General features: G+C 42.3%; 3 protein-coding genes across 4 annotated transcripts; all 3 read left to right on the plus strand.

The window, feature by feature from the left end:
- The first annotated feature begins 1,116 nt into the window (after positions 1-1,116).
- Positions 1,117-8,381, plus strand: LOC4332647 (pentatricopeptide repeat-containing protein At1g05750, chloroplastic). Of its 2 annotated transcripts, none has more exons than XM_015773093.3 (3): positions 1,117-3,215; positions 3,633-3,818; positions 8,027-8,381. In XM_015773093.3, exon 1 carries the CDS (start codon positions 1,199-1,201, stop codon positions 3,143-3,145), a length of 1,947 nt encoding a protein of 648 aa, XP_015628579.1. In that variant the 5' UTR covers positions 1,117-1,198; the 3' UTR covers positions 3,146-3,215; positions 3,633-3,818; positions 8,027-8,381. The 2 variants fall into 2 exon arrangements, with proteins under 2 accessions (XP_015628579.1, XP_015628580.1); XM_015773094.3 differs by having other exon boundaries at positions 3,712-3,818.
- Positions 8,382-15,611: 7,230 nt separating this feature from the next.
- Positions 15,612-18,893, plus strand: LOC4332648 (uncharacterized). The gene is made up of 5 exons (XM_015773151.3): positions 15,612-16,246; positions 16,620-17,170; positions 17,355-17,537; positions 17,677-17,875; positions 17,964-18,893. Exons 1-5 carry the CDS (start codon positions 15,694-15,696, stop codon positions 18,668-18,670), a joined length of 2,193 nt encoding a protein of 730 aa, XP_015628637.1. The 5' UTR covers positions 15,612-15,693; the 3' UTR covers positions 18,671-18,893.
- A 1,911-nt stretch (positions 18,894-20,804) lies between these two features.
- On the plus strand, positions 20,805-21,922 carry LOC4332649 (nifU-like protein 1, chloroplastic). Its single transcript, XM_015773271.3, has 3 exons — positions 20,805-21,209; positions 21,340-21,482; positions 21,557-21,922. The coding sequence occupies exons 1-3, from the start codon at positions 20,867-20,869 to the stop codon at positions 21,743-21,745; spliced, it is 675 nt and encodes a 224-aa protein (XP_015628757.1). The 5' UTR covers positions 20,805-20,866; the 3' UTR covers positions 21,746-21,922.
- Positions 21,923-23,610: the final 1,688 nt, after the last annotated feature.

Here is a 23,610-nt window from a genome sequence, read left to right on the forward strand (position 1 = left end):
AGTGGCGGAGTGGTTATTGGAAGGAAAAGCGTTAGAGTTGGGGACAACGGCCATGGCCATGAAGCTGACAGTGGCAGAATCAAGGTCAATGAAACAACATTAGGGGACAAGTGCTTGTTCTTCTTCTCCAGCTCTAGCATGGGATTGACATGAAGCTCGTTTCGCGTGTGATTGACATATCCAGTTGAATTAGGGGCAGGGCATAGCAAACGGTGGAGAAGCTGTGCTCCAGAGTTGGAAGGAGAGAGGAGGCTCCCAGCTTGCCCATTTATCTCCTAATCTCGCTGACAAGTGAGCCACCGGTCCAAACTGAAATTTTTTGCTGTAAGACCTAGCCTAAAGTGAAAACATTGTCTATAGGATGGTCCAAACTAGAACTTTGGTAAATATAACTAGACCAATGTGCAATTTACTCTAAAGAAATTCCAGAAGTTCTTTTTTAATCACATATTGGATATTTGCCGTTTTCTCTTTTTGAAGCATCGTCAATAAAGTTGTTGGAGTTTAGTGGTTATTTGCCGTTTTCTCTTTTTTTCAATTTTTTTCAATGAAGCATCAACGCTATTTATCGATATTAAGACCATATTGCAATGTCACGTTAGGGGATTAATGGATTATAATGTGTCTTATAACTAAAAGGAAATATCTAGTCTAAGGGACTATTGTTTCGAGTTTGCATAGGGTCCTAGAAAACGTAGTAGCTTTGCCCCCTAGTTTGCTACATCTCTATCTATCAGACGGCTTGGTGTTTTCCGTCGGCTGCCGGTCGAAGGCTTGGTGAGAATGTGAGAGATGGGAAGAGAGGGAAGAGGGAGGATAGAGGAGGAAGAAGAGGTGGTTGTTGACATGTGGGGCCTATTGGACACGTCAGTCAAAATCGGGTATTATAAACCTCGGATACACTGTTTTGCAAGTTAAGAGACGTGCTACAATTGGTATCGCGGTACAAGAATGTAACTTGAACTCGGCGTCAAGATAAGGGACCTAATATGAACTTATTCCACCATAAAAAAAAGAACTTATTCCACGATGGAAAGCTCTTCTTGCGTTCAGCAGCCAGTAGCCCAACAAGGCCCATTGTTCGGGTTAAACGAACCCAAAACCGTACGAAAGCCCGAGAAAATTGCCTTCGTCTGCGCCCCGCGGGCTCTCGTCCCAACCGCTCACCGGCTTCCCGCGGCGGCGGCGGCGGGGCTCCATGCTCACGGTGACCCTCCTGGACGCGCACCTCGCGCGGTGCAGCTCGGCGCGCCACCTCCTCCAGATCCACGCCCAGTTCGTCGCGTCCGGTCTCCTCGCCGACGCCTTCGCCGCCAGCCGCCTCATCCTCTTCACCACCTCCACCCGCCTCCTCCCGCTCCCGTTCCACCACTCGCTCCGCCTCCTCCACGTCGTCCACCGCCCCAACGCCTTCTCCTGCAACATGGTCCTCAAGGCGGCCCGCGAGCATGGGCTGCCGCACCTGTGCCTCCCGCTCTACGCGTCCATGTCCGCGGCCCCCGACTGCTACACCCATACCATCCTCGCCGCCGCCTGCGCCACCAGGAGGGCCATCGAAGAAGGCCGCCAGGTGCACTGCCACGCCGTCAGGCACGGGTTCGGGCGCAACCTGTACCTCGCGAACGCGCTGATGAGTATGTACTCCGCGTGTGGGTGCCTCGGCGACGCGCGCAAGGTGTTCGACGCGGGTCCTGTTTGGGACGCCGTTTCTTGGAACACGATCCTGGCCGCGTACGTGCAGGCTGAGGATGTGGACCAGGCGGTTGGGGTGTTTGCACGGATGCCTGAACGGGGTGCTGCGGCGGTGAGTTCGATGGTGTCGCTGTTTGGGAGGAGAGGAATGGTGGACGAGGCGAGGAAGGTGTTTGATGTGGTGGAGCGCAAGGATGTTTTCACGTGGACTGCGATGATTTCTTGCTTTCAGCGGAATGGCAAGTTTGCAGAGGCGTTGGCTTTGTTCTCAGATATGCGTGGGGAGGGGTGGCCTGTGGATGAGGCAGTCATGGTCTGTGTTGTCGCTGCCTGTGCACGGTTGGAGGTAACTCGGAATGGGGAGATGTGTCATGGGCTGGCTTTCAGAGCTGGCCTTGGCTCGAGGTTGAACGTCCAGAACGCATTGATCCACATGTACTCAAGTTTTCTGAATGTTGTTGCGGCACGAAGATTGTTTGACAGTGGCCAGTGTTTGGACCAGTTCTCTTGGAACTCGATGATAGCTGGCTATCTTAAGAATGGCTCTGTCAAGGATGCAAAGGAATTGTTCACTGTAATGCCTGACAAAGATAATGTTTCTTGGACTACAATGATATCTGGTTGTGTGCAAAATGACCAGTCCTCAGAGGCACTCACTATTTTCAACAACATGCAAGCCCAAGGAATCAAGCCAGATGAGGTTACGCTTGTAAGCGTCATCTCTGCATGTACTAATATGTCTTCTCTCGAGCAAGGCAAGTCAATGCATGAGTACATAAGGGAACACCAATATACCATCACAGTCATACTTGGGACTAGCCTCATTGACATGTACATGAAGTGTGGGTGCTTAGAATCTGCATTAGAAGTCTTCGATACAATGGAAGAAAGAGGAACACCTTGCTGGAATGCTGTCATTGTGGGGCTGGCCATGAATGGTCTGGTGATGAAGTCCCTTGACATGTTTTCGGAGATGGAATCATCTAGCACTGCCACTCCAAATGAGATAACTTTCACTGGAGTTTTGAGTGCTTGCAGACATGCTGGCCTAGTTGAGGAGGGCCAACATTTCTTCAAGTTGATGCAGCACAAGTATCACATTATCCCAAACATCAGACATTATGGATGCATGGTGGATCTTCTTGGACGTGCTGGATATGTCAAAGAGGCAGAGAATCTGATTGAGAGCATGCCCATGTCACCAGATGTTCCAGCATGGGGTGCTTTGCTTGGTTCCTGCTGGAAACATGGTGATAATGAGGTTGGAGAAAGGGTGGGGAGGAAGCTTGTCAATCTAGATCCTCACCATGACGGGTTCCACACTATGCTATCTAACATATATGCTTCAGAAGGAATGTGGCAACATGTAAAGGACCTAAGGGGCTCCATGAAACAATGGCATGTCCCAAAAATTCCTGGTTCTAGTGTGGTTGAATCATCACTACCTTTGTGAGAATATATCATATGATGGTACTTGAAATCAGAATACAGTGCTTAGAGTGGTTTGACTCAAGTTTCATAAGGTACTGAGCCGATCCTTAATTCCTTATCAGCAGAACTAGTGTTCTAGCTATCTTATGAGTTGCTTTGGTAGCTTGTCATTCAAATAATCTTTCTTCTGTCTATTTTTTCACATGTTTTTAGATAATGTATATTTTTCACATAAGCTAAAAGTTTTTGTCTGCCATTAATTTTCACAACATTCATCTTTTGATCATTCACCTGAAGTCAGATATAACCTCAGTCGCTCCCTCCTCATTTCTGCAAAGGTAACATCCATCCATCTGGCACCATGAATAAGTAGCCACCCACTACATGGTCATGACTCCTTTTTTGCATTTAGCCATGCATAATGGTGCTTATGTATTATTTATTTATTAATTTGTAATCTATGGTGAATTCAATCTATGATGGGGACTAATACTTCTGCATTATTGAAGGCATGGAGCACATGAGAGTGAGGGTGGTCTACTTCACCAAATTAAGGAGAGTAACTGTCTGTTTATATGAATATATCAGGGAGCTTGGTGAAGGGAGGAGGGAAGAATAAGGAAGCAAGGATGGCCTGTTATTTATAGTTAGCAGATGACAGATTAACGCAGGCAGACTACCCAAGCTCCTAAATGGTACGATTTTTGCAAAAAACTTTCTTCATCAACATTTCTTAGATAACTTGTTTAAATCAACTTCCAATATTTAATTATGCCCTCGAATAATTGTCATGAACTCTGTGTCATCCATCACCCATCATCTATTTAGGGTGGGATCTTAAGGGGTGCAATAAGCTTGCAACCTTTATTGGTATGTTTAGCTTTGTCGTTGGAAGTTTTGAAGTTGGGACAACATGTTATCACACTTATTGCACTGGAAAACAATAAAGAGAAGATCTGTAGATGTTTTTTTTTCCATAGAGAAAAGAGGAATGTAGGTCAATTCCGTTGTTTTGTTTCTAAGGCATTTGTTTGTTACAAAATATGTCCATGTTAATTATTATGAATTTATGATGTACAAGTTGCAGCCGTACAGGCAGCTAGCTAGCTGGTTAAGCATGATTGACACATTTCTGGTTCAGCGATCTTATTCAGTATTAAATTCAAGTCTAAAGAGGCTTATATTTAAGGTGAACAACACTCAAAATTTACTGTTGTGCATATTGACGAAACTAAGTAATTCCAAACAAATTTTGCAAGAAGATAATCATTTTGTATTGACTTTCTAACAAAGAAGAATTTACGGTGTGAAATGTGAGATGAGATCCACCTTGACAAAGTGATAGATGACCTGCTAAATTAATTATTGGACTGAGGGGATTTCATTATATGACAAAGTGAAAGTGACTGGCCTATCTTAAAACTGCACGGGCAAATACTACTGGAAGAGTTTTTCTGTCAGTTCCTTGCATATGACTAGAAAAATATGGAACACTCCTCCCTATTTTATATTTTAAAATGAAGTAGAGATCAAATGCAGAACAACTTTGGCACCACCATACCATTATCTCCCTTGAGGGGAAAAAAGAATTCAAAGTCTTATTGACTTTTGACTAACATAACAAATGCATGGAGAAATAATACAGGTTTAATTGACAGAACGATAATCATAGCTAAAGGGAAAAAAAGAATACAAGTCTAATTGACTAACATAGCTGACGGAGCGTGGGGCTCCTCACCGGGAGACCGCGCAGGCCCCCCTTTGCCGGTTCGGCCGGGGGCCCTGGGTGAGATTCTAAGCTCCTGGTCTGAGTGTGGAAGGTTCGCGAGAGTGGAAACACACAAGACACGGGCGATGTATACAGGTTCGGGCCGCTGAGAAGCGTAATACCCTACTCCTGTGTTTTTGTGGATCTATGTATGAAGAAGCTACAAAAGAGCTGGAGAACCAGAGAGCTCTTACTCTCTCCCTCTCTAGTCCTTCTGGATCCGAAAAAATCCCCTTTCTAAGTGGGCAAGGTCCTCCTTTTATACCTCAAGGGGATACCACATGCACCATCTCTCTCTTTTTGTGGGGACTTATCCTATCTTTTCATAAACAGACGGAGACTTGTATGGTTGCCGTCCGAATGACCTTCTGATGGGACGGCCCATACCTACCTCCACTTCCGCCGGAAGCAGGCGCGACGTGGGAACATGGCTGTCTGCTGACGACGTGACCAGTGTCAGACCGGTCACAAATCGGTCATTCTTGTCCACCACGCGTCAGTTTATCAATCTGCATGTTCGCCCCTCTTCATACAATGTCTTGCTTGTAATGGTTAGGATGAAGCCTGGTATATATCTGACCGGGACCAACGTGCCATCTCCAGGAGCTAACACGCCGGCTCCGGCTAGGGACGAGTGCTTGGAGGCTCTCATCCTGACGGGATGGGGCGAGGCGTGCGTCAGACCGCCTGTCGCCACCTAACCCACGATCTGACCGGTCTGTGACTGGTCACAGACCGGATAAACGAGCGCGCTGCACTGCGTTACATGCGGCGTGACGCGCTCGTCCAAACCGCAATAAATGTGGTTAGGTGAGCCCCGCTATGCTCACCTACCCCATATACGTGGCGCAAAACCCACAAGGGGTCGGGGCGCCTCGGCCCTCGGGGCCGAGACGGGAGCGGTCCGACCCCTCGGGGAGACAAAGAGAAGGGCGGCCGTATCACCCTCGGGCCCGACCCCCCCCCCCCCCCCCCCGAGGGGGTTAGGCCACGTGGGTGATCGTGTCTGCCTCAAGTCTCTAAGTCATGATACTTCCGGTCCCATGTCACCGACAATAGCAAATGCATGGAAATGATAATCATTTGTGCAAGAGAAACAACATTTCAAAGATGAATCCATCCCCCAAAAGACTAATAATGGTTTTGTTGCTGTTGTGAATTTGTGATAATGCAATGAAAGCTCGATTGCATCAAAATGTTGCATGATCAACCGGATCATCTTTGCTGATCCACAAGTTGTCTGCAACTCATTGCACATCAAAATAAATGAAAGGTGAAACTCTTCATGCAAAACTACAAAGCCATGTCATCAAGCGAATATGGAGCAGATGATTTTTGCTTCGGGTGTTATACGCTGTCGGATTCTCTGATTGGCAAAATATCTTCTCAATCCTCCAGGATACTTCTTTTGAATGTACGTCACATCTATACACAGTTCGAGTTTGTTTATTTTGTAAAGAGTAAATTTCACAAAACTACAGATATTATGACCAAATTATCACAAAACTACAGATATAACTCGGTGTATCACAAAACTACACATTTAACACCAAATTTATCACAAAACTAAACATTTAAGATGAAGTGTCACGAAACTACGTGTTTAGTAACTAAATTATCACAAAACTACAGGTTTAGAAACAATTTAGTCACAAAGCAATAATGTTTATAGCTTCACCATAACAATGTTGCTAGGGATTTAAACTCCAAAAGTTGTAGTTTTGTGATAACTTCAATATTAAATACACATTTTTGTGATATTTAACCTTAAATCTGCAGTTTTATGATAAATTTGGTGTTAAATCTGTGGTTTTGTGATGCAACACCTTAAATCTGTAGTTTTGTGATAATTTGGTCAAAATACATGTAGTTTTGTGAAATTTACTCTTCTGAAAACCTCATTGCATATTAGTCTATTTCCGTTGGAGCAGTTGGGGATTTATCAACTCAAATGCCAAAATAATTTCAAAAAGGAAAAAAAATCATTGTTGAGAAGGCTTTGATGAAAGCTGAAAGGTTAGCCTGCCAAATTATACAGTTCTGGAAATGGGACAATTAAATTGACCAATCTGTTATTGCTTCCTAGAATGGGTTGCCAATTTTCTATAGTTCCAACTTTCTCAAATGAGAAAGTCTAGTGGGTTTAGGTCAGTAAATGACTCATACCCAGAAACAAAAATGAGCAGACATCCCCTATGTAACGCATTGTCCTGCAAAAACTGCAGCATGTTTACAGATATTCTAAGAGCAATGCTACGCTGTATGGAGCATTTTCACTATGTCAAATGCGGGTAAATATGCGGGTGCAAACCCAATTTAGGTGAAAACTAGTGTAAACCCTGAGTTTGGAAAAGATCTTTTACATGGTTGTGTAAAATAATCTCATCTACATGTATGATTTTTTTGGGGTGAATTTAGACAACTGTTTGGTCAGGGTTCACATGAGTTTTCACCTAAGTTGCGGTTTCCACCATATATTTACCTGTCAAATGCAGCTCAAGTATTTCAACTATTCTATTATAGATAAAAGCTACCTTTTGGTCCCTCTTTTGGTCTTATCTTTTCCATCTGTTATCTTAAGAAGGATAGTGAAATCTGCAGATTATTAAAATTAAATTATTTAGAAATCCATATCCTATTGAATGTGAAACTATAATCATTTTATCTTTGCAACTGTGGGTTCGTGGGCCTTATAGACCTTGAGGTTTATGATAGTCTTATAGTCCCCCCTCACTGTCCTTTCACCAATCAGCTTTCTTTCACCTTTTGATATGCAGCCCATATTTGCAGGGATTGTTCCCCATATCAAGCGCAAGCTTATATGCATATGTTTTCATTTCCATTATTCCATTGTTTTCTTTTACTCCTGAATACATGACAACTTGGCCCCTTTTTTAATCATATATTAGATAGCTAAGTCCTTACACCTACCCAAAAAAAAAACATTTCTTGTGCGTGATATCTGAACCCAAAATTGTATGCGCCTGCCACGTGCTTGGTTTTCATAGATGTAGTTATGGACCTCTGTATTGAATATTTTCATTCATCTGTAAGGACATTGTAGTTTCCATCATTTTGCAAATCAAAATGGATAAACATGTCGCATGATGCATTTCGCTTATTTCCTATTGGCAGAAATCCTCAGAAGTAATCTACTGGCAGAGTGTAGAGCTAAGGGCATGCAAGTGCATTAGTGAAATCCAAGCATCGTTCACATGGTCAATCCTGCCCTAGAATGGTCCAATCCAAGAAATCCATTAAAACCAGTAAAAGTGATGTCAATAGATGGGCTAAAAAGAGCTTTGAGGTATGAAGTACTATCCCAGCTGCCAGCTTTGCAACTTTGCATAATGTTCTGTTTGTTCACATTTTTCCTGTTCTTTCCTGACAATAGTTAACTTCAGCGGTGAATGAAACGATGTTGAAAAATGGAAATGATTGTATTACGATTCTCCTCCTAAATAAAGTACGCATACTTCATTTGTAGCTAGCTAAAACTTTTGAAGGTCATGTGTGGCATGAAATGGAATATAAATAGAACTGTTCTAGGAAATAATTCTTGTCTTGAACTATGATATCTAGAAGAATCCCCAAATTAATGGTTTAGAATGATGGTAGATTATCAGCTACAGTTACACACTAAATAGTTTATTTATTAATTCTAGTTTTATTTTGCAGCAATGTAGATAAAGTAGACTACCGATCTTATCGTTGCCTGATTAATGGTATTAAACTAAGATTAAATATCAAGTACAAGTAAGGAATAACTAAAATTTGGATTAAAAACAAAAATAAGACTAGAATTTGGTTTCCATGCAAATTCTAAAAAATATATTGGTTAACCATATTTAAAATAATTTTAAAAATGAGCGAAAATGCACCCCAAAGACAATGACTAAATTTAGAATAAAAAAGATAAATTCTATTTGTATATGAATTCCAAAGTTATCCATTTTCTTAAATGTACATGATTTTAGAAGGCGAGCCTTCAGATCTCGGAATTATAACTAACCAATATGCGTGGATAATATTAAATATTACATTAGTATTTTTGTCATTAAAAAATACTTTTGTTTTGTTAAAACAAGGATCTGAAATCATGTCAATCTGCTAATGACCTAAATTAGAAATTCCTAAATAGCTTTTTAGAATAAAAATAGACTTAAAATATCAATTAACTTCATATAATATACAAATAAAACAGAGCTACCCATTTTGTATATTCCCAAACTAAATACATAACTAACTACAACATAAACCAATAACTAAAGGAAGCACGCTAACACAAGCAAAGTATGAAGGCCTCCGTGCCATCCCCCAAAAAAAAATAAAAAGATAATTTGCCTGAACTCGAGGAAGATGAGCTACACATACATTGGAACATTAGAGGAAGCACAATAAAAGATGATAAGGGGGCTGAAAAAATTGCCGTTTTAGATCACGGAGTTTGTAAGCACCACTTGCAAATACTCCTAATTCATGATGTACTACCAACCAATAGATAGTCCTCGTGGAGAGTCAAATACCCTACTTAGAGCAAGTTTTATAGTAGAGGTGATTGCCATGGTTACGGATAAGGCATATCTCCAATCCTATGACTTACGGAATATACGAATACGGTATACCTTCATGTATACAATGTGTTTCCGTATACGATAAGGAAATCTACAAGATACTATGGAAAACGTCCTCACGATAGGCGGATGTCAAAGTCCTATTTGGAGAGGATTGGGCTTTTACTATATCATGCGGGGTCCGTAGTCTTCGAGTTCTACTTGGAGACTAAGGAGATTCACGGTATAAAAGGCGTACCCCTGAGGGGTTTAGATCATCGAATCTTACTACCAACACACCCACCATAGTCTACAAGCTGGAGGACGCGAAGCCTACTCACCGAGAGATCTCGTCGAATCATCTCGACAAGGATCTCACCGATAACGCCGGATTCATCTATTCTCATTGTACTATGTGGTTTTCCATATCAATATCATATAAATTGGATTAGGGCTATCACATGATATCTTTGCCTTCTTGTTCGCCGATGTCGTATCGTGTAGATCCTCGTACCAACGTACCCCAATACCTTATTCATCCGGTCTGCGGGTATCACCCATCGATATGGTCCTTTAATTTTATTCATATTATCTACTCGTTGATTAGAGCAAGTATAATAATGAGCTATAAGTTAGCTATAAACATATGTGGATGAGAGATAAGAGGAGAGAGAATAAAAGTGGGCTACAAATTTATAGCCAATTACGGTACATGCTCTAAGAGATTGTGTGTATATTAGAGATGGGCCAGATATTAATGTTGTTCTATATGTTTATATGAAACTATTGTATGAGTAGGCTATTAGATTTGTTACACATGATGTGTTAATTTTTAGATCTAGCAGTTGGCTATACTATTGGGACAATACAACACATCGCCAATGCACTTATCCCAATACACCACTTTATTTATTTTCACTTAATCCATTAGCTTATTTCTCTCATCTAGGAGTTTGTGTAGATATTGGCTCCTCCTCTCTTTCATCTCATTATATGATCTTAGAGCAAGTTTAATAGTATAGCCCACTACTAGCTCCAATTCACTTATAGCCAAACTAATAGCCAATTCATAAAATAGTTGCTTACTATACTATTAATATATGGTCCCACATGTCATACACACATTGCGTCTTGGAGTCCGCGCTGCAGCTGGCTACAGATCTGTAGCCCGCTGCTATTCTCTCTCATCTTTTATCTCATTAAAATATGTTTATAGCCGGCTAATAGTCTGCTATTGTACCTGCTCTTATGTACTCTCTCCGTCCTATTTTAAGTGTAGTTGTGGGTTTCTGTATCTAAAGTTTGATTGTCCGCTTATTTGAAAATTTCATAAAAAGATTAAAAAAATAAGTCATGTACAAAGTACCATTTATGTTTTATCATCTAATAACAATAAAAATACTAATCATAAGATATTTGAAGACAGACTCACAGATAGTCAAACACGTTGGACACAGAAACCATAACTACTCTTAAAATAAGATAGAGGAAATAGCATCTTCCAATAAGATCTTAGAGCAAGTTTAATAGTACAGCCAACTACCGGCTCTAAATTATCTATAGTCAATTTTATAGCTAATTCATATAATAGTTACCTATAAACATATACTACACAATTAATATATGATCACACCTATCATACATGCATGTATATTGGTGTCCGTGCTGTAGCTGGCTATAAATATGTAGCCCGCTACTCTTCTATCTTTTTTTTATCTCCTCGAAATATGTTTATAGTTGTCTTATAGCCTGCTATTGTATCTGCTCTTAAGGTTTGTACTCGCTCTTTGTACATGACAGAGTCGTGAGAACTCAAGCGCACCCACCAATGGATGACGTACCCATGGATGACGTAACAATGAATGACATATGTCAATGGAAGATTCTTTGTCCAACGGCCTTGATCTTTCATATACGAACCAGGATTAATCGTCCGTACTCGTAAGAGCAGGTACAATAATAGGCTATAAGCCAGCTACAAACACATTACAAACACATTTTAAGAAGAGACATGACTACACAGCTAGTGGTAGCTGGTCTGTCTCCACTCCATATATGATAGACACTATCCAACTATACTTCAAATACAATTTTCTCTAAAACTGCTCATCCGATATACGATCCGATTACACCGTTGTGTTCGTAACAATTAAATCTTTATAACAAGATATCACATGATTATATTTTGATGAAAAAATATAAATTACTTTTATAATATATCTAAATTACTTTTAGATTTCACTAAGTTACTTCTTAGACATATAAAAGTAATTCAACAAAGCCTAAAAGTAATTTACATATACTATAGAATTAACTTATAAAAAAAGAAAGTTACTTCTATAATATATGTTAATTACTTTAAAACTTTATTGAATTTACTTTTATATATTTAAGAAGTAACTTAGTGAAATCTAAAAGTAATTTAGATATATTATAAAAGTAATTTGTGATTTTTTTTATCAAAATATAATTATATGAGATCTTGTTGTAAAGATTTAATTGTTATGAACACAACGGTGTAATCGGATCGTAGATCGGATGAGTAGCTTAAGAGAAAATTGTATTTGAAGCATAGATGGTAGGAATATTTTTTCTACTTGCTTGATCAAGTACTATAGTAAAGTAAGATTCTTCAAGACACATATCTGGACAATGGTTGATCGTATCTGGACAATGGCTAGCGTCGCTCGTTATGACTAAATCGAGAGCGCTCTCGATTTAGATTTTGCGTTTAAGAAGATAAATAAGGAGAAAGAAGAACAGCGGGCTAAAGATTTATAGCCAGCTGTAGCACAGACTCCTAGACGCAATGTGTGTATGATTGGTGGGGCCAGATATTAATAATGTAGTATGTAACTATTGTATAAATGAGCTATTAGATTAGTTATAGATGAATTGGAGATAGTAGTTGGCTATACTATTAAACTTGCTCTAAGCAGATTAATTCTCATACTGCGTTCGACATGTGCAATCAAGATCTCCCGTCCTCTGAGTTCGACATGTGCAATCAAGGATTACCTTCCGTCTTCTGAAAATTTATTCTTGTACAGCGTTCGACAATTAGGGTGAGTTTGAGGAGAAAGGGATTGAGAATATTGGGAAGATATGTAAAACGAGGTGAGCTATTAGCGTATGATTAATTACGTATTAACTATTTAAAATTTTAAAAATGGATTAATATAATTTTTTAAAGCAACTTTCCTATAGAAATTTTTAACAAAAAAACACACCGTTTAGTAGTTTGGGAAGCGTGCGTGCGGAATACGATGTCCTTTCTCACCCTATACCACCAGAACGAACACTCCATCTCCTCCTTTGCATGTAGCCATACATGATGGTCCTTATGGAATTTCTTTTTCTTTCTTTTAATCTATGGTGATGAATTCAATCTATGATGGGGACTAATACTTCTGCATTATTGGGGGCATGGAGCACATGAGAGTGAGGGTGATCTGCTTCACCGAATTAAGGAGAGTACCTGAATATATCAAGGAGCATAGGTAAGGAGGGAAGAGTAAGGAGCCAAGAATGGCATGTTCTTTGTAGCTAATGGATGACGGATTAGCGCGTGCCCACTTTCTAAGCTTCTAAACAATACTGTGATTTTTGCTAATACTTTCTTCATCATTATTTCTTGGAAAACACAAGTTGCACAAGTTGATTAACCCTGTCCCTGCCTGTGTTAATTATGATGCACAAATCTCACCGTACAAGTAGCTGGCTAGCCGGTTAATGATTGACACATTTCTGGTTTAGTGATCTGATTCAGTACCAAATTCAGTCTGAAGAGGCTTATATTTAAGGTGAAAAACGTTCCAAATTTACTGTACGTGTTGCACATTGGTGAAACTAAGTAATGGCAGCAGTAATTTTCTAGAGCAATTTACTCTGCATGATTCCAAATAAATTTTGCATGAAGATAATCCACTTGTATTGACTTTGTAACAATCTCACATGCTTGCTGCAAGTGCTAATATTAAACCGTGTGAAATGTGAGATGAGATCCACCTTGACAAAGTGATAGAGGGCCTGCTAAATTAATTATTGGACTTAGGGGATTTCATTATATGACCAAGTTATGCAGATACTGCCGGAAGAGTTTTTCTGTCAGTTCCTTGCATATTAGTACTAAAAAAAATGGAAAAATCATTTTCCTTTTTTTTATATTTTTAAATGAAGCAAAGAGCAAATGCAGAACAACTTTGGCACTACCGTACCATTATCTCCCTTGAGGGAAAAAATAATACAAGTCTAACTGACTAACATAACAAATGCAAGGAGAAAACAATACAAGTCTAATTGACAGAACAACAATCATTGCTAAAGGGAAAAAGAGAATACAAGTGTAGTTGAGTAACATCAACAAATGCATGGAAATGACAAATCATTTATGCAAGAGAAACAGCATTTCGAAGATAAGATCCAACCCCAAAAAACTAACAATGATTTTGCCGCCATGAATTTGTGATAATGCAATGAAAGCCCAATTGCATCAGACTGTTGCGTGGTCAACCCAACCATCATTGCCGATCCACAAGTTGTGGGCAACTCACTCCATATATTTTGTTAAAGAATTATCCACGTGCAAGGTCTAGCTGGACAACCATCTCTGCAACTGCAACTGGCTAACTGGTCAGTGGTCACTTGCTCCACCCTAAAATACGTACTCCCTCCGTCCAAAAAAAGACAAACCCTGGTTTCCGTGTCTAATGTTTAATCGTCCGTCTTATTTGAAAAAATTATGAAAAAAAATTAAAAAGATAAGTCACGCATAAAGCATAAAGTATTAATCATGTTTTATCATCTAACAACAATGAAAATACTAATTATAAAAAAATTTCATATAAAACGGACAGTCAAACATTGACACGGAAACTCAGGGTTTACCTTTTTTTGGAACGGAGGGAGTAGAATAGTGCTCCCTCCGTCCTATAAAAATGAATCTAGGATCGGATGTGACATGTGCTAGTACAATGAATCTGGACATATGTATGTCTAGATTCATAGTACTAGGATATGTCACATCTGATACTAGGTTGGGTTTTTATAGGACGGAGTGCGTATATATCAATCTATATCGGATTAGACACATTCACTCCAATCAAAATCGATTTGAATCACTTTTTTTTTTCATTACACTATTTCGATTAGACATATTTAGCACTATAAGACCCTGTTTGGATCCACTGACAAATTTTTACACCATGTCACATCAAATGTTTGGACACATGTATAGAGTATTAAATATAGATGAAAAAATAACTAATTACACATATTGCGTATAAATCGCGAGACGAATCTTTTAATCCTAATTGCGCCATGATTTGACAATGTGGTGCTACATTAAATATTTGCTAATGATAGATTAATTAGGCTTAATAAATTTGTCTAGCGGTTTATAGCAGTTTATAGGCAGATTCCGTAATTTGTTTTGTTATTAGATTACGTTTAATACTTCAAATGTGTGTCCGTATATCCGATGTGACACGCTAAAACTTTACACCCTTAGATCTAAACACAGCGTAAATCCCGGTCAAATTCATAGCTTTAGAATGTATATAATCTGAAAGCATATTATTATATTTTGGGACGAAAAAAGTATTAGACAAGAGTGATGCTCTGGTACTCTTTACTGGTTACTACCAGTATCGTCAGAGGTAAATTAGTAATTTACAATTATAATGATTAGAATTTATTTTATCATTTATATTTTTTTGGCTAAATCAATATATGATCATCCATTGTGTTGGCGTTGCTCATGCTTCATCGAAAAAGCCAAAAAATGAGAAAAAAAGTAGTCATTGCTAAATGATGATTATACCCTCGATCACCACCTACTTTTTTTTGATAGTAATGTCCCTTCACGTTTCTACTACCGCTAACCGTGGTGGTTGTATAAATAGATTTGAACCCTTCGATTAATAAAAATAACGGTTCAGGTTGATTTCTACTACCAGTAGAGAGCACCGTAGTGAGGCTCATTTAGACAATATGCACAGCTCCATCCCAAAATATAAGTATTTTTAGCTATGAATCTGGATAACTGTGTGTTCAAATTTATAACCAAAAGTTATTACATTTTGGGACGGAGGTAGTAATTTATAGTCACATACAGTATCCACTGCCTTGCCCTGAACCCTATAAAACACCCTGCTGTTCTGCCATTCCAAAGCGCCATTTCCTCTCGCTTGCAATCTCACCATTAACAGGCTGTACCAGGAAGCATCCATTTCGATCGCAAGAAGAATAATGGGTGAGAGCAGAGGCAGCATTGCCTTCTTCGCGAGCTACAGGCCACCGGTGGCTCTGGACATATTCTGCTGCCCAGCTCCACCGTCTAGCCCGAAGGACGAGCTGCACCTGACGGACGGCGACTCCTACAACTACAACTGCCAGCCCATCCCACCGGCGGCGCTCAAGACGGTCGTGGAGCGCCTCGGCGTGTCCCGCGGCGACGCCGTCGAGGGCGACATCGATTCCGGCCGCATCACCGGCCTCGTCTTCGTCTCCGAGAGGGAGCACAACCTCGAGACGCTCCACATCGCCCTGCGCTTCAACGACGACGGCGAGGTCCAGGTCTTCTCCCTGGCCGACGCCTATGGCGGCGACGGCCTGTTCAGCGGCGCCCGCATGGAGGACAGCGGCTGCATTGCCGGCGGCTACGAGGTGGATGGCCGCACGGTTGACCATTACCTCGTGTATGTGTCCACCAAGGAGCCAGTGCGAGAACGTCGCAGCCCGTGGAACGTCGCTTACAAGACCAATCTTAGAACCGGCGAGACTGAACGCCTCACACCACCAGGTTATAATTTGATCAGTTACTGAATTATATCTTGCCAAAGCTTAGCCTTTTGCCACTTGATAGCCAACAGATATTACTCGCGCTTGGAAATTCTTGATTTTAGTGAGATTAGGATGTACCGCTGGTTTCGATATCTTAAAATATACTTTCTCTATTGATATATTATAGTATTTATAGTAGTAAAATATGTAAACATCCGGAACTAGGTTGATTTTTTTATAAGACGGATGAAGTATGTTAGGAGGGCACATTCGTAGGATATGAATGTAGTATTGCGTATGTAGTTGTATGTGTGCGTGTGCGTGTGCATATGTAGTGTAATCACTGAATAAAGAAAATTTTTGATTTGGTCCGTGCAATTGAATTTGGACAGGAACATTTGATATAAGCCCATCTGTGTCACCATCCGGGAAGAAAGTAGCGGTGGCTTCGTACCAAGGGAAGAAATGGGACGGTGAGATCAAGAACCTCAACACCAACATCTACGTGATGAGCTTGGAGAACCCGTCTCAGGATCGCGAGCGGGTGATCGAGAACGGCGGCTGGCCGTCGTGGGGCAGCGAGGACGTGATCTTCTTCCACAGGAAGGACGGCGACGGGGAGAACAGCTGCTGGGGCGTGTTCCGGCACACCCTGAGCACCGGCGAGACCGTCCGGGTGACGCCGGCGGCGTTCGACTCGGTGACTCCGGCGGCCATCGACGAGACCAGGGTGGCGGTGGCGGCCATCCGCCAGAAGTCCGAGTTCAGTGATGTCCGCGTCGAGGCACAGTACAGGCACATCGAGGTGTTCGACATGAGATCGCCGGAGCAGCCGATGCAGATCACCCGGAACACCAGGCCAAAGGCCGACCATTTCAACCCCTTCGTGATGGACGGTGGCAAGTTCATTGGTTACCACCGTTGCAAAAGCGAGCTCCTCCAGGTACATAGCCATGGCTATGTCCATTGATCACGTTTTCTTGTCCAGTGAAATGGCGGTCCAGCCGTATGCCCGTATATAGTATATCATTGCACTGATGGATAACTAATTTTATTTAGATAATGACTGAGTAGTTGGTTGATTTATATTCAAAGCCGCAGATGATATTATATTGTTTCTCGTGCAGCACGGCGATGATCTCCCGAGAAAATTTCACAAGCTGCAATCCCCACACGAAGATGTCGGTGTGTTCAGGGTGTCCGGTGTGTTCCCAACATTTTCCAAAGATGGTTCTCAGCTTGCCTTCGTTGACAACGAGTTCAAATCCGTGTGGCTGGCCGATAGCCAAGGGATGCGTGTCGTCTTCAAGGTATACCTCCTGCCTCCTGCTAGTAGTTGCTATATACTAATATGTTAATCCTCCAGAAATGCTGTACGAGTAGTCAATATTTTTTTTCAATTATGAAGTGCTAAACTGCTACTGATCATTACTTAACCTGTTTGCTTAGACTGATGGCCCAGACAGCGTCTTCTCACCGCTGTGGAATTCCAAGAAGGATATACTCTATGTGTGCATGGGACCTTCTTTCAAAGCCAGTGAAACGTTGGAGATCCATTCCATACACAATGTATCCACTGGTGACCGGAAGTCGCGGCAGCTCACGTTCGGAGGATTCAACAACGCCTTCCCTTCCACCAATCCAGACGGTAACAAAAACCATCACCAATATTCAATCATCCCGTAAAATGAACTTTTCATAGTTAATTTTGACTGTGTTTTGGACTTCTTAATTAGGAACGAAATTTGTTTTCCGGTCGACAAGAGATGGAGGGGCAAAGTACAGCAAGAACCTGTACATAATGGAGGACGCCGACGCCGGAGAAGGCGAGGATGGCAGCCAGTCGACGGTGACGCGGATGACCGCCGGCGAGTGGACGGACACGCACTGCCAGTGGTCTCCGAACGGGAAGTGGATCGTGTTCTCGTCGAACCGGGACAGGCCGGCGGACGCGCCGGAGCGCGACCACGGCCTCGACCCGGGCTACTTCGCCGTCTACCTGATGGACGTGGCGTCCCGGTCGGTGGTGAGGGTGATCAGGAGCGGGTACGACGTCGCCGGGCACGTGAACCACCCGGTGTTCAGCCCGGACGGGCGGAGCATCGCGGTGACGTCCGACCTCGCCGCGGTGACCGCCGACCCGATGTCGCTGCCGCTCTTCCTGCACTCCGTCAGGCCCTACGGCGACATCTTCACCGTGGACATCGACCCGGACGACATGGCGAGGAACGAGGACGTGGAGGGGTTCGTCCGCGTCACGCACAGCCGGTACGAGAACTCCACGCCGGCGTGGACCGTGTTCTCCACGCACGACCCGCACGCGCAGTGGAACCTCCTCGTCGTGGAGGACGAGCACGTCCCGTCGTGCCCGTACGCGCATCCGGACGGAGGCGAGAGTTGGCACATGACCGGCCAGATTTGCATCCCCAAAAGGCACTGTTAATTCTCTCGCCATTGCATTACTACGTTTCTTGTTTAGAAGCGTTGTTGTTTGTTTAACGTACGATATTTATTATCTGAAGACGTTTTCAGCATTTGCTTGGATGTACAACGTGTGTATGAACTGTTTGCGATGTAATATTTGTTTATTTGCTTGAGATGTACTTTTTTCTTGTCAGTAAGACTTTTGCATAAATCGAAAAAATAATCACACGAGTGTAATACTACGAATTTTGTTGTTAGAACAAACCTGACTGTGTGTAAAACATTAATTCCCAGACAGCTTGATCGTTTGGCCAATAGCTGATAAACTGTAAAACAATTTATTTAGCAATTAGAAAAATAATATGTAGGTAAAACTTGTATATATTCATGTCCCTAGTATAAATAAAAGGCAATACTGAAAAAATAAGTATAATATAATAACCCTCAAAATTTAAATTTCAAGAAATAAGCCAAAAGGTAAACGATGGTTATGCATATATAAAACCTTAAAAACAAGAACTTATACAAATTTCCTAAATAATAACCACTGCTTGAAAGAAAGAAAAACTCACAAGAAACCACAATGGAAAGGATTAAGTTTGATTTACCCCTCTCAACTAGGGTCAAATTGAGAATTACCCCTTTAACTATGATACCGGATATTGGTATTTGATATCCCTGAATTATTGAATCCGGACGAATTATCCCCCACATGACATCCTCTCTGTCTTCTTCTTCCGCCCTCCCTCACATCTGGCAAAAAACACACGAGAAGGAAGGACAGTACAAGAAGCATAGAATGATCAAGTCACTGCGTGAACTGTTCACGATGGAGTCTTTGCTGGCGGCGTTCTTGCAGAGCTCACCGTCACCAGACTATGTCGTCCTGCCCATCGCAATTCATGTTGGATACAGAGTTGTGGCTACTCCTGTCGTGCCGCCATGTGTTCTATGCCGCCTGCGTTGACAGGTGGCTCCGCACCACCCTCATCATGCTCGCTATGTCAGGCCATTGTCTTGCTTCCACATCTGTCGATCTCCGTCATCCTCACCACTAGAGCCAAGGAGCACTCTAGGAGCTTCCGAGTCAAGATGGGCAATGTCAGCGACCGCAGCTCGTCCACAGCCAGCTGCGGCAACAACCTCCCCATCTACTCACTCGATTCGTTCGAATACCACATTGATGAGGAGGTTGAGGCTATCGTCTCCTGCGCCATGCCTATGTCAACCAAGACCGCAGTCCTATAAACATAATTATTGAAAGCCGTATGAGTAGTTTCTATATATATATATATATATATATATATATATATATATATATATATATATATATATATATATATATATATATATATATATATATATATATATATATATATATATATATATATATATATATATATATATATATATATATATATATATATATATATATATATATATATATATATATATATATATAAATAAATCCTTCTACATAGCAGAAGGAATATATTGTAAAAATTTGCAGGAAAAAAATATTTCTGTAATTTAAAAATAGATATCAAATAAAAAAACTGAGCTTCCATTTGGTAATAATAAATTTTGGTGCTACCATATTTTTTTTATTTGATTAAATGGTTGGATCCGTAATTTTTTTTCATTTAAGATATTTCAAGCCTATCATGTACAGACCAGTTTTAAATTAATTTGTTCAAATAAAATTTTTCTATTTAAACCGCTATGTTTTGAGTGTGTATGTGGGTTGGAGGGAGGAGGGGATTGAAGGGTTGTTAATTCATTTGGATTCAATAGGTTAGGGGTGTCAAATATCCTTGTTTAGAGAGTAAATTACAGTTTTGCAATTATTGAGGAGATAAATCGGACTTAACCCCAATAAAATCGGTTGAAAATACCAAATTACTTTGAAGAAGAATCATAGGACTTATTCTTTTGGTGTTGACACAAGGTACATGCTACATGTATTTTTTTAAAGAAAAAAATAATCAGCTGAGGAATCAAAAGAAAACACTGCTATCTGCAGATCTGCTTATTGTTGCACAGCATAACTGTTTTCGCAATTCATAGGAACGTTTTTCTTTTTTCAGGGAAAAATTACCGACCTGAGCCAGAAATTTAATTGATATTTCTTCCTTCGTCAACCGTAACTTCGTGGACGGCACGAAGCCATCGGCGTCCACCCACCACATCGACGCGACCACACTCCACACAAGCCATGGAGGCGTCACTCACCGTCGCCGGCGCCGGCGCGGCCGCCTTGTCTCTGCGGCCGCAAATCCGCCTTCGAATCACCCAAGCGACCCCTCTGATGCCCCCTCGGCGGCTCCAATCCGGACCCTCCAAGATCCAGACCTCCGGCGCCCGGGCCCACCTTGCGGCGGCCCCCGCGTCCACGCCACCGGCGGCGGGAGGCGGCCTGTACTCGGCGGAGACCTACGAGCTGACGGCGGAGAACGTCGACCGCGTCCTGGACGACGTGCGCCCCTACCTCATCGCCGACGGCGGCGACGTCACCGTCGCGTCCGTCGAGGACGGCGTCATCTCCCTCAAGCTCGAAGGTGAACCCCTAGATTTTTCTTAATCCCCTTGCGCGCGTCACCAATTCTTGGCCAGAATCATGGCTGCGAGACCAAATCTTGCTATGCTTACCACTTACTAATTTGTGGTTTTGCTACGGCATCTATCCAGGAGCGTGCGGCAGCTGCCCCAGCTCGACGACGACGATGAAGATGGGCATCGAGCGCGTGCTCAAGGAGAAGTTCGGCGACGCCGTAAAAGATATCCGCCAGGTGTTCGACGACGATCAGCAGCCGGCGGAGCCAACGCCCCAGGTCATAATTTTGCCAAGGATCCCCAAGACTCTGTAAATTTGGAGCTACCAATGCTCATTGGCTGGATGTTGCAGGCGGTGAACGGCCACCTGGACATACTGCGGCCGGCGATCGCCAACTACGGCGGGAGCGTGGAGGTGGTCGCCGTCGACGGCGAGGACTGCCTGGTGAGGTACGAAGGCCCCGAGTCCATCGGGAGCGGGATCAAGGCGGCCATCAAGGAGAAGTTCCCGGACATCACCAATGTGGTGTTCTTGCAGTGAGCTATCCAGAAAATTTTTACCTCATTGGCATGCATGAGTTAAAATGCACCAGTTTTCGATGGCTGTTCATGTGCTAGTGAACTTGTTCCGATGTATGTTCAGGTGCAATCTTTACAGTGTTCGCAGATACAATACACAAACAGGGAAACGGAATGATACTTGCCTATTGTCACCTCACTTGAAATAGTATTTGGATTTAGGGGAATAATCCATATGGATCGTCAAGTTAGATGTTCAAATTATAAGTTTTCGAAGGTAGCAAGTAGCCAAGTAGGAAAAGCCCCTAATTGGCCAAGTATTAGCGATTACTACTACCTAGCAAGTCTGAAAAATCTGGCTATTGGGGATGATCGAACTGTTAAAAAGTTTGTCTGAATATTTGTCTGAGACTGAAATCTTAGCGAGAAGAGTCCTTGAATATCTGTCTAAAAATCTTGATGACATTGATCCCCTTTACCACCGAAGGAGCACCAGTCTGTCTATAATCTGGCTACTAGATAGGATCAACTTGCCTGAACGTCCGTGGATATCTGTCTAAAAATCTTGATGACATTGATCCCATTCCATTTAATTATCGCCAAAGGATGCATCAGAGTGTCTGAAAATCTTTCGATGTGTGCAGTCCAAATACATGTATATGTAAGATCGAACTGTCTGATGCATCCTTGGTGATTTCAGACTCGTGCATCAAAGACCACATTATTAAACCCTCGTAATGCTACAAAAATCGTCAGCTCTGGCCCGAACAGAAAACCAGGATATGTTGTATTCCTACTGTAGATCAATAGAGTTGTACGGGCACATTAGGACCTGTTTTGAGGAGTTTTAAATTTTGAAAAGTAGCTGGAGAAGCTAGAAAAACCAGTTTCTTGCTTTTAAGTTTATTTTCTGGATTCCATAACTACAACTTTTTATAATTTAAACTAAAAACTACACTGTTTGAAGAAGTTTTTTATTTTGAGAGAGGCTGCGGTTGTCAGAATCACAAACTGCAGACCATCAGTGTTTCCAACATTTCAGGCCGGTGTCCTCTATCTCGTTTAGTACAAAGTACAAACAAAGGAGACAGGCCACCACTAGAAGCGTGATCAGTTCCCCAACCCAAAGAAGCCCATGTTCTCCGGCCCAGTTTTGACCGAACTTTCGGAGGCCGTGCGATGCGAATGCGACCTCTACGGTACACCGTACACGTACAGTCTTACCACCCAGTACTACTCGGCCCGCAGTGTCACTGTGACAGAACAGGCTACAGAGAGCACATCGACCGTGGAATGCGTTCCGGGTCGCAAGGTCGCATGATCAATCCATTGTCGTCGCTACCACCACATCACGTGACATGTACACATATGTTATGGCCGTGTACTAGCCATGTAGGACATGCATGCTGCTCGTTCATTCCAAGGCCCATATGCCTCGCACAGTCTCAGAGATCGAGTCCCACTCGAGCCCCGATTGATCACTCTGCCCAATTGTTCGTTCTTGGCCGCAACCAGACAGCATCAAACCGCTAAACCAGAAAACAATCTTTTTCTTAATTAGTAGACGGTGACTAACCACTAAAATTAATGGCACTAGTACTACTAGTGTACTGTACTGCTACTGGCACTGGCAGGCAGCTCCATCGGTTAACGCATGGCGATTGCCTTGGTTGGAGCGTGCGACCGTGCGTGCGTGTGCGTGTGCATCTGCAGGTCAAACCAAGCGAAGGCAGGCGGCCGCGCGCCCGGCCGCCCGGCCGGCTCGCGCTCGGTGTCCTCGGTGATTAGGCCCCGCGCGAGCGATGCGTTGCACGATGGTGGTGGCGCGGGCGGAGTAGTCGTCGCTAGGGAGGATGAGTTTTTTTTATAATCGGGTGGTGCACGAGC

This window comes from Oryza sativa, chromosome 3 (assembly GCF_034140825.1).
Source record: "Oryza sativa Japonica Group chromosome 3, ASM3414082v1".
Lineage (NCBI taxonomy): Eukaryota > Viridiplantae > Streptophyta > Magnoliopsida > Poales > Poaceae > Oryza > Oryza sativa.